Genomic DNA, 12,442 nt, shown 5'->3' with positions numbered 1-12,442 from the left:
TTATCTTATTGTACACAAGGTATATAATTAATAAATAATTAAGAATGTATTAATAAAAATTATTATAGATTGAGATTATGATAAGTAATTAGTCTAATGATCATTCAAATTTATGTCTATTTTTTTGGATTGCCATAAAAAAATACTTTTGTTTTCTTGTTTAGTAAATATTTTTATATTTATTTGCTAAAAAAGAAGAAAATAATTATTTTTATATTTTTTTTAATTAAAATCTATATCCAATTATATGGACATAATTTTATATGATAGGGAAACTGCTAAACATTACATTCTATATAAATATACAATAGATATAAAATAAAATTGATAATACATATTATACAATATGTATTATTTCTTATAATTTTATATACTATCTATCTATTAAATTTAGTTGTTACTAAATCTTCAATTAGCATATCCTAGCAAAGCAAAATAATTTATCACGACCCCCCACCACCACATCACAATAAATGCCCCAATTGAAAATGGTGATTAATATACATCTCAGAAGTCTGAACCCACCCACCCACCCCCAATATATAACATTACTGTTCTCAATTACTGAATCCAGTCCAATTCATTTTCCATGGAAGATCATCATGATCATGAGGTGTGTCTTGGGCTGGGATTGGGGCTTGGAATATCACCCAAAAGGGATCATCATCGTCCAGGGAAGAAGAACAAGCACGTTCTGTTTCTTGATCTTTCCATCCCCCTTCAGACCAGTAGTACAGATCATAATCACAATCGAAGCTTGAAGAAGATCATGGCAGAAAGTCGACCAAAAAATGTAAGAGGATGCACCACTAAAGAAGACGACGACGACGATCGTGGTCGTGTCAACAATGGTTTTTGCAGAAAGAAATTGAGACTCACAACTGATCAGACTGCCTTGCTTGAAGACAGTTTCAGACACCACACCACTCTTAATACAGTATGTCTCTTTCTGTGTAGTAGTCAAATTTTATTTAATTACCATACGCAATTCCATTCATTGATTAATTCTGAATAGGAATTTGGGATTTATTTTATTTTTATTTTTATTTTTGGAAGGCACAAAAGCAAGCACTTGCAGAGAAACTGCACCTAAAACCCAGACAAGTTGAAGTCTGGTTTCAAAACAGAAGAGCCAGGTCAGTTTGATTCATTCATTCATCAATTATCATTATTCTTTTTAAATATAAATCATGTATGGAATATAATATTTGTAATGAAAAAACAACACAATAAATCGGGATGCTTACTTGGGATTGTTTTTGTGTGTTCATGGTTTTTAGGTATTTTTTGAAGTGAAATAAATAGCTGTTTAATGGGATGTTTTCGATGAAAATTTTGAATTGGATTAAGATACATACAAACTTTAATTAATCCCCAATTTTGTAAACTGCGCAGGACGAAATTGAAGCAGACAGAAATAGATTGCGAGATGTTGAAGAAATCCTGCGAGAGATTAAGCGATGAGAATCGGAGATTGAAGAAAGAGTTGCTGGAGCTTCGATCGTCCATGGAAAACCAACCAGCCATACACACAACTTCCAATTCAGAGGGCCATAAAATCTGGACACCTATGGCCGACGGAAAGAAGAAGGAAGCGGCGGCTATGGCTGCCACGACGGCGGCGGCCGTCGTGGAGGTGGTCCATGGGTTAGCCCTACCTAAACCTAATAATGACGATAAGCAGCCAAAGCTAGGGTTTATAGGACAAGCGAAAATAAAGGGAGAATAAAATCTAACTCATTATTCTCTCTCTCTCTCTCTCTCTCTCTCTCTCTCTATATATATATATAGTAGATTTATACGATACGATACGCCTGCTACAAAATTAAACTTTGTGTTATAATATAGCAATGATTATTCAGTATCTATCTTTAATAAAATATAGCAAGTTTAGAAATGTTGCCCTACTCTAGATCTACCATTATATATATATATATATATATATACACGCACACGTGTGGGAGGGATGGTGAGGATCTCATTCCGTATGTATATATACAACTACGTGTCTTTTTTCTAATTTATTTTGTATGTGTATAGGTAGCTAACTAGGTATATATGTAAGAGAGGTTTAAGAATGACAATATTTGGGGTCGGCTCGGCTCGGCTCACTTCGAATCTGACCATGGGCTTGTTCTTAATGGTTAGTTCAGTTTAATTTTATTTTTATTTTTATTTTTAATTAATAAAATGACATAATAGGTGAGCTCACTGCAAGAAAAAATTATTTTTGTAACAAAACTATTTTGTCTCTAAATCTACTTTTTCCGTTACTAATGACATTAGAGACGGAATTAGGAATGAAATTACGTTAGCTACGTGAATTTTAGGGACGGAATTCCGTTATAAATATATATATATTTTTTGTAGTGGAAGGGTTGAGGTGGGATTAATAATATATATGTCTCTGAATAACTCAATATATATTTACAGAGATCTTGTACCGATTATAAACTTGTTCCGATCTCTCTCCTCTAGACTTTGTGTTCATCATGTTCCTTCCTGGGATTACTCATATGTTTGGATTGCTTTGTGTTGAACCTAATGATCCTCCCTTCATGATGTTGCCAAATAGGATGATTTGGAGTTATTGGCATAGGAGTGCGCTGTAATCTTAACCTAGAAAAATCTCAAAATATTTACATAGCATTATTTTATATTTCTTTTGATTTATTATCTAATTATCTTTCTCTTTTTATTGGCTAATTTTCTTAGTGAGAATTATTTATTAGAGGAACAATTTATTGATTCTGTAGATTAAATTTAGTGTTGAATCAGAATTCTTTATTTTGCTCCAGATTAGTAACTAGTGGTTAACCTTAATTTTTTTATTTATTAAATAGTTTTAAGTTAATTTGTGGTTGAATTTACGTGATTAATTATATGATTTATCACTTTGTGATTAAATCTGAAATTTCAATTTTATTTGAAATTGTAATAATATTACCATGTAATTGGCTACTCCAAAAGCGAGTAAGTTGCTAACTACACTACAAAAAAATAATATATTTGTAACGGAATTCCGTCCCTAAAGTTCACGTAGCTAACGTAATTCCATTACTAATTTCGTCTCTAATGTCATTAGTAACGGAAAAAGTAGATTTAGAGACAAAAAAGTTTTGTTACAAAAATGATTTTTTCTTGTAGTGCTACTGATAATTAGTGATTTTTTGTGACATAATTGGTGTAGTTTGTGTTGGTATTAAGTATTTGGCTGAACCAAAAGAGTAAGTACTGACCACTGATAGTTATTTTGTATGACCCTTTTGTGATATTTTCGATATGTCTATTACTTCATTTAGTTTTGCACCTTTTGATGGAAAAATAAATTTTTATCTTGGAAATAAAAGATAAAAATTATTTTAACAACTCAAAAGCTTTGAAAAGCTATTAATGGTACATATAATACTCTAATTACTAAATAAAGAAATGGTGAAATGTATGAATTAATGCGTCTATTCTTTAATTATCTTGAACTTAATTTTCTTTGTGTAAAGAAATTTTGAAAAACTTGATTCGGAAAAGAATTTTGAGAATTATTAGAAGAATTTTATCCCTTAAATCCTTAACTTAAACTTGATTTAAATTACCAATAGATGAAAATTTTGATGTTTTCACTAAATAGTTTAAAATATAAAGCAAACAAAATATAAAAATATTGGTGAATATAAAGCAGAGTCACTTATACAATTAATGTTGTCGTTTGACTTCAATTTCGTGGCCCACTTGATGTTGTCAATATTTGAAATTACAAATGAACTAAATTTGGCTTTGCAGAAGGAAAAAAAAAAAAAAAAAAAAAAAAGACATTGTAAAAATGCGATGTTCATAGTTGATGTAACAAAGAAAACTCTTCAATATTTGAGAAAAAATGGATGGGAGATTTCATGGAGAAAAAGTTACAACATTTATAGTTAAGCATGAGATGGAGATTCTTGATATGAATGAAAAATATGTTATTATGAGGAGGAGGCGTTATCGTAAAAATAAGTCTTCATAATTGACAAATCTCCATCATTTTTGAGTTGAAGTATTATTAAGTTTAATCAATGTACAATTGCAAGAACTTGAAAGTCGATTCAATGAGGTAAGTAAAGAATTACTGATGTGTATGTCTTGTTTTCTTTCCTCTAATCGGTTTTCTGCTTTTGATAAAAAGAAATTGCAATGGCTTGCAGAATTTTCAGAAGCAGAATTGATGGGTTTTGAATATTCATCGGGTAATTTCATTACTAATATTCGATGTGATGAGAGATTTTGAGATTTGAAGGATCTATACGAACTTTTTATGAAGCTTATTGAGACAAAAAAAAAAAAAAAAAAAAAAAATTAAACACATTCAAGGGCCTACTTGCTATTGAAATTAGCTTCTTTAGGTAACAACTGCAATCTTGAAGAACAAATTACAAAATAGCATGGAAGATCAATTATAGAATGATTATTTAGTTACTTTTCTAAAAAGAGATGTGTTTACGAAAGTTAATATCGATGATATTGTCAATCAATAGCAAAATATTTCTAAAAAGAGATGTGTTTACGAAAGTTAGTATCGATGATATTGTCAATCAATAGCAAAATATGAGATCTCATCGTGAACAGTTGTAACTATTTTGATGTATTAATGATTGTTAATTTGAAATTCTATACTTTTTAATGCATATTTTTGTTGATGTACTTTATTATTCTCAATTTAAATTAATTAATTAATTCACCGAATTCAAATTGTAGATCAGCCACTTGTTGTAGTGCTATCTTACCCAAATTGTTGTAGTCGAGCATCATACCTTGAATAATATGCATCATCTAAAACATATTATAGCATAATAATTTCACCCAATGTTATTTAACTTTTCATCAAAGGTTTTACTCTTCCAAAAAAGCTGCTTAAATATTATGAATAGCATGTCTTAATGTAAGACATTTCTCATAATTTTATGAATAGCTGTTGTTTTTTATTATTATTTTATATTTTATTTATAAGCGTTAAAGAGAAAAAAAAAAATGGATATCAAAGAATAAAAACTGTAAATATATTAAAAAGATCCAAATTAAAAATATTAACAAAGATATTGAGAGGACGAAACATAGTACTCCCTTTGCCTAACATAAATTTAAAGAAATACTATTTAATTAGTTAATAATAATGTTTTATAATACTCTCTTCGTCCACTTACAATGTACACATTTACTTTTGACGCTTACTTTTTTTGTATAAAAGTAATAATGTGATGTAAAGTAAGAGTATTTTTTGGAAAAAAATGAGGTATTTAATGAAATGTTTACTTTGTAATTAGATGTCCAAAATAGAAATATGTATACTTTCTAGATAGACGGAGGAAGTATTATTTTTTATATAATTAGTAATATTTATAGTTTTAAAATAAATTTAATATGACTTTGTTCTTCCAACAAATTTATCGATTGCGATTCCCCAAAAATAATACTCCCTCCGTCCCACATACTATGTCCATGTTGCCGTTTATGTCGGTCCCACATACCATGTCACTTTCCTTTTTTGGAAAATAATTATACACTTTAATCTATTTTAAACTTTTTAATTTTATTTTTTTTAAATTTTAATTAAACTAATTAGTTATCTTAATCTTAATTTATAATTATTTATATTATAGAATAAATATTTTCACTAATACATTCTTAATTATCTACTAATTACACCCCTCCTAAAATACCGTGTCTACGGTGTAGCAGACACGTTATGTGGGACGGAGATAGTAATAAACAAATACAAATTTTTTTTCAAAAGTCAAAATGTCAAAGCAAACTTCAAATACTCATTACAAAAAGTCAAATATTCAATTTAAAATAATACTACATATATTATATTACCTCCGTCCGGTCCAGTTCTAAGGGTCTTATTTACTTTTTGTGTGTTAATTTTTTAATATTAATTATAATATGAAAACGTAGTACATATTAAAGAAAAATGATAAAAAAATTTCTATTAGTGTCTTATAATATTATTATAATGACATTTATGCAAAAAGAAAATTATACAAATATAATAATATTTTTAATGTTAAGTATAATGACGCAAAAAATAAATGTAACCCTTAGACCGGACGGAAGTACTATTTTTTACGCAGTTCCGCGTACCACGCACAAATAGCAATTCATTTAAAAACGCTGCGGGGACGGAGCCTATATTTGTTAAAAAAAAATAAAATTATATATTTAATTATTTTAAAAATTATATCGCAATAAAAAAATAAATGCAATATAGATATTATTTTGTAAATGATAAAATTTTCTAAAATACAAGTAAATAAAAAAATACCTTTTATTTATTTATAATTAATATAAATTAATTTTATAAAAGATGTGAAATTTAAAATTTAGATAAGAATACTTACTTTTTTATGAAAAATAGAAATAAAGGAACTTTAAATAATCCTAATGTATGATTTCATATGTTATATAATTAATTAAGTTAATTTATATTTATTACTGTTGATGCGTTTTTTTCAACAATAAAAAGTAAAATTCGAAAATAGAGAAATATTCCCGAAATTGATAGATGAATGTCTGAAATTAGAAATTTCTAAACACTGTAGAATGAAATAAGCATAAAATAAAGACTGGAAAATAAAGTGGTGATCCCCAAAAGCGATTTCCTTGAATTTGATGTCGATTGAAGATCCCCTCTCTATACCGTACAGAATCTTTAAATAGCCCCTTGAAGATACGGTTCGAACCGCTATCCGGTCGGTTACCCCAACCGCTGTTAACTCCCCAAAAAATTCTCTTCTATCGACACGTATGAGAACCGTCCTGTCACGTCTGTCTTTAAAAACCGCTCACCAGTCGAAACTACCCCCAACTACCAGAAACTGCATTTTACCCGACCTATAGGATAACTACTTTTAATACCTATCCTTCTTATGCCCGACCCTTGGAATTTGTCCCGACCCGTCCGACTTTCTTGAATCCGACCCTCGGACTTTGTCCTGACTAGGTCCGATTTTGACGTCCGAACTATTTGGTCCCGACCAGGTCCAATCTCCTCATCCGTCCGACCTTGGGGATTTACCCGACCAGGTTTGATCAGATTCAAAACTCATCCGACCCGGTTACTGTAATCATATTTGGACTTTTAAAAAGCCCATTGGACGTTTCGAATTACCTAATCTTGGCAGGCCCATTTCCTAAAAACATATCCGTTATTTTGTGCTCAACAATTACGTATATATACTTAACAAATTATATATATATCTAACACACATTTTCATATATATCAATTACTCATATATATATATATATATATTTAAAAAATATAAATCAATATTTATTAGGTTATTTTTTTTTTATTTTAAAAAATAGTGTTCTTTTAATATATATACACACGACATTAGAAATAATATAAATATAAAAAATTAAAAATTAAAAAAATCCTTCATATATATATATATTTATTAATTAATTTTTATAACTTTCTTTTTCCACTAAAATTATCTTTACAAGTAAATTTATTGTAATATATTCATTTTTAATAAAAAGAAAGTAAAATAATAAAAATATATAAATAAATTAATCATATTAATATTTTCTATTTTATTTTTATTTTTAAAAATGTAAATATTTTACAAATAATAATATTAAATAATTTACATATTAAAAAAAATATATTTCAATTATTTTAAATTTCTAAAACCAAATTTATAACTTATTAGAAAAAATATATTAAAATAAATAATATAATAAAATATATAACACTACCTCCGTCCCATATACCGTGTCTGCTACACTGTAGACACGGTATGTTAGGAGGGTGTAATTAGTAGATAATTAAGAATTTATTAGTGAAAATAATTATCCGATAATATAAATAATTATAAATTAAGATTAAGATAACTAATTAATTTAATTAAAATTTAAAAAAATAAAATTAAAAAGTTTAAAATGAGAATAAAGTGTGTGTTATGAGAAAACGAGAAAGAAAGCAAATAAAAAATACAGAGGTTTTACGTGGTTCGGTGATGGTATGTCAACCTACGTCCACGGGCAGGAATCGGAGAGATTTTATTATACTGATTCAGAGATTTACAATATGTCATCCGACTAAGAACCATAGTTTTCTATTTATAAGCACCCCAAACACCCTAAACCCTAAGCCCATTTGTTATTAATTAGGATAAGCCCAAAAGGAACCCTGCCAATTGAAACAGCCCTTTCGCTTTGGTTTAGGGTCGGGTAGACCGCTAAATCCAAGTCACGTTTCAACAATCTCCACCTTGACTTGGAGTTTCTCCAACCGCCAAAGGTTCGTCAGTATCTCTCAGTCGTCTCCTTCCTGCCAGATGCCCCGAGAGGGCTTTACCTCATGCGAATATTCACCAAGTTCAAGCAGTGCTCAAACTTCTCCGTCGGTAGCGCCTTTGTCAACATATCAGTTGGATTGTGTTCTGTAGCTATTTTCTAAATAGAAAACTTGTCTTCCTCCAGAACACCACGGATAAAATTCATCCTTACATCAATATGTTTGGTTCTCTCATGATACACTGGGTTTTTAGCCAAACTCAAAGCACTTTGACTATCACAGAATAACACCGGTTTCTCCACCTTCAGACCCAAACTCTGCACCAGACCATGTAACCAGATACCCTCCTTAATACCTTCAGTCATTGACATGTATTCCGCCTCAGTCATCGACAGTGCAACCGTAGGTTGTAAAGTAGACTTCCAACTGACTGCACATCCAAACAGAGTGAAGATAAAACAAGTTAGTGATCTTCGTTTCACCAAGTCACCCCCGTAATCAGAGTCTGCATAGCCAACAAGACCATCACCATGGCCTTTATCATCATATACCAGACAAATATCAGACGCTCCTTTCAAATATCGCAAGATCCACTTTACAGCTCCTCAATGAGCTTTACCCGGATTAGCCATAAACCTGCTCACCACACTAACCGAATAAGCGAGATCCGGTCTCGTACATACCATCGCATACATAAGACTTCCAACTGCACTTGAATATGGAACCGTCTTCATGTAATAAACCTCTTCATCTGTAGCCGGTATAGTGCTTCGATCAAGTTTAAAGTGTGCCGCCAAAGGGGTACTTACCGGTTTGGACTGATCAACAGAGAATGCCTGCAAAACTTTCTCAATATACTTTTCTTGAAAAACCTATAGCCGTCTTGCTTCTCTATCACGCCAGATCTCCATACCAAGTATTTTCTTTGCCGCACCCAAATCCTTCATCTCAAACTCACCATTTAGTAGAGCCTTTAAGTCATTAATTACAGCCATGTTTTTAGCTACAATTAACATATCATCCACATACAACAGCAGATACACAAAGGAATCAGTAGAAACTTTCTTCGAGTAAACACAGTTATCAAACTGATTACGAGTATAACCATTAGACACCATGAATGAGTCAAATCTCTTATACCATTGCCTCGGAGACTGCTTCAAGCCATACAGAGATTTCTTTAACAAGCATACCTGGTCCCCTTTAGAATTGTAGAACCCCTCCGGTTGAGACATGTAAATCTGTTCTTCTAGATTACCATGAAGGAATGCTGTTTTTACATCAAGCTGCTCCAGCTCCAGATCAAAACCACCCACCATTGCCAAAAGAACCCGAATGGTTTTGTGTTTCACCACAGGAGAAAAGACTTCATGGTAATCGATTCCTTCCTTCTATGAAAACTCTTTTGCCACCAGTCTTGCCTTGAACCTAGCAGGTTCAACACCAGGAATTCCCTCATTTCTTTTAAAGACCCACTTGCATCCCACTGGCTTCACCCCTTTTGGTAGTGCAACAAGATCCCAAGTCTTGTTCTTTTCAAGAGACTGCATCTTTTCATTCATTGCCATAATCCAGGTTTCTGCATCTTTATTCGCCACAGCTTCTTTATATGTCTTTGGCTCATCAGAGCCAAGATCATCACCAACCGCTAGTGCATAAGCAATAGAATTCATGTCACACGTATTGACACATCCTGCAAACCTAGCTGGTTTATGAATATTTCTCTTTCCCTTTCTTGCCGCTATGGAATCTTCGACCCCAGTACCAGCGTCATCAGCTTCCCCCTCAACCGGTTTCCCTTGAGGTTTTGACTGATCTGGTTGATCGGATTGATCAATAGTATTATCCTGCTGCTCTTCCTCTAACACAACTCTATCAGGAGTCTCAAACTCCACCCTCTGGTTAGCACCACAATCTTTTGTACCTACAATACTTTCACAACCTCTACTCTGATCAAGCATAGCATATTCATCAAAGGTTACATCTCTGCTAATAAAAAATTTACCAGGATTTTTACCTTCTGTACACCACAGTCGATAACCTTTTACTCATGTTGCATACCCTAGAAATATGCATTTTACTGCCCTCGGCTCCAGCTTACCATCATTCACATGAGCGTATGCAGGGCATCCAAATATTCTTAAATTAGAGTAATCAGAGGGTTTACCGGACCATACCTCTTGAGGAGTCTTTAAGTCAATTGCAGTTGATGGAGATCTATTAACCAGATAGCTAGCAGTGTTTACTGCTTCAGCCCAGAATTGCTTAGACAAGCCAGCAAATATGCGCATACACCTAGCACGCGCCATGAGGGTTTGGTTCATTCGCTCTGCAACTCCATTTTGCTGTGGTGTGTGCCGTACAGTGCGGTGCCTCACTATACCTTATTTCTTGCAGAAATCATCAAATGGAGCGTTGCAGAACTCCAACCCATTATCAGTTCTTAGAGTCTTGACCTGTTTACCCGTCCGTTTTTCAACCATGGTCTTCCACTCCTTGAACTTCCCAAACACATCATCTTTAGTCTTTAGAAAGTACAACCAGACTTTTCTCGAATAATCATCTATGAAAGTGACAAAGTAAGAACACCCGCCCTGCGATTTCACCGGAGAGGGACCTCATAGATCTGAATGAACATACTCCAGAATTTCTTTTGAAGTGTGATGACCGGTACTAAACCTCACCCTGCGTTGCTTCCCTTTTACACAAGCCTCACAGAATTGAATTTTACCTATCACATCCCCACCAAATAAACCCTGCTTGCTCAACACAGACAATCCTAGCTCACTCATGTGACCTAATCGCCGGTGCCACAAATTTGTCCTGTCATCATGTTTATCCAAGGACTGGGATACCGCCGCCGTTCCCATCACTGAATTGCCCTGTAGAAAATAAATTCCATGTTGCAGTTTCCCTTCATCATTACCAGCGCACCTTTCAGGACTTTCACCCACTCACCTTCACGATGATATTTTAAACCATTCTTGACTAAGGTGCCAAGAGAAATCAAATTCTTTCTGAGTTCAGGAACATACCAACCGTCAAATTTCCTGACAGTACCGTCATGCAATTTTATCTGCACTACCCCGCTCCCTTTTATGGCTAGAACCCCATCATCACCTAACTTCACCGTTCCATTCCACTCCTTAAAAGAAGTGAGTAGATCACGAGAGAACGTCATATGGTGAGAAGCACCGGTATCCATAATCCAGGAATCAGCAGTACTAGCACTACACGCTGTCAGAACTTCACCAAAGTCCCCATCATCAGAACTGTCTTGTACCACAGCATCACTGCTGCCATTGTTACTAGAATCAACTTTTGTATTTCCCTTCTTTTGTGGACAATCCCTTTTAACGTGCCCTTTCTCCTTGCAAAGATAACACTTAACTTTGCTAGAGGATTTTGATTTTGAACGCGACCTCCCATTCCCGTTACCCCTCTCCTGTGGTCTTCCCCTACCTGCAAACAGACCTGAACTAGAACCCTCTTCCAGAGAAACCTTTCTTTTCAATTCTTTGGACATAAGGGCATCTTTCACATCATTAACAGAAATTGTAGTTCTACCATATAGCATAGTATCTACAAAATTCTCATATGAACCAAGTAGTGAACACAATAAAATTAGGGCTTGATCTTCATCATCTACTTTAACCTCAACTCCTTGAAGATCAAGAATAATACGGTTAAAGGTATCAAGATGATCCTTTACCTGAGTACTTTCGGACATCCGGAGGGTGTAAAGACGTTGCTTCTGATATAGCCTGTTCGTGAGAGAGTTGTTTTGGTACTTCTCACACAATTTATTCCATAACCCCAAAGCCGTTGTCTAATCTACAACCTCCCGTAACACCTCATCAGTAACTGACAGCAAGATCGCGGAATGAACCCTTGCCAAAATCTCCTTATTTACCTCTTCCTTCGTGTCTTTAGGAAACTTGTCTTCTCCCTCCAATGCAGCCGCACATCCTTGTTGAACCAGAAGTGCCCTCATCTTGACCTTCCAGAGCGTGAAGTCATTCGACCCATTAAACTTCTCCAGATCAAACTTATACGAGGACATCTTCAATCAATGAGATATGGCTCTGATACCACTTGTTATGAGAAAACGAGAAAGAAAGCAAATAAAGAACACAGAGGTTTTACGTGGTTCGGTGACGGTATGTC

General features: G+C 33.2%; 1 protein-coding gene across 1 annotated transcript; it reads left to right on the top strand.

Moving 5' to 3' along the window:
- The first annotated feature begins 589 nt into the window (after positions 1-589).
- On the top strand, positions 590-1,880 carry LOC127256724 (homeobox-leucine zipper protein HOX17-like). The gene is made up of 3 exons (XM_051282871.1): positions 590-937; positions 1,057-1,136; positions 1,396-1,880. The coding sequence occupies exons 1-3, from the start codon at positions 590-592 to the stop codon at positions 1,727-1,729; spliced, it is 762 nt and encodes a 253-aa protein (XP_051138828.1). The 3' UTR covers positions 1,730-1,880.
- The last annotated feature ends 10,562 nt before the right edge of the window (positions 1,881-12,442 follow it).

This window comes from Andrographis paniculata, unplaced genomic scaffold (assembly GCF_009805555.1).
Source record: "Andrographis paniculata isolate CXL003 unplaced genomic scaffold, ASM980555v1 Contig56END, whole genome shotgun sequence".
NCBI classification, from domain to species: Eukaryota; Viridiplantae; Streptophyta; class Magnoliopsida; order Lamiales; family Acanthaceae; genus Andrographis; species Andrographis paniculata.
Note: the sequence above shows the minus strand (reverse complement) of the source record. Positions and strands in the feature narration are given on the sequence as shown.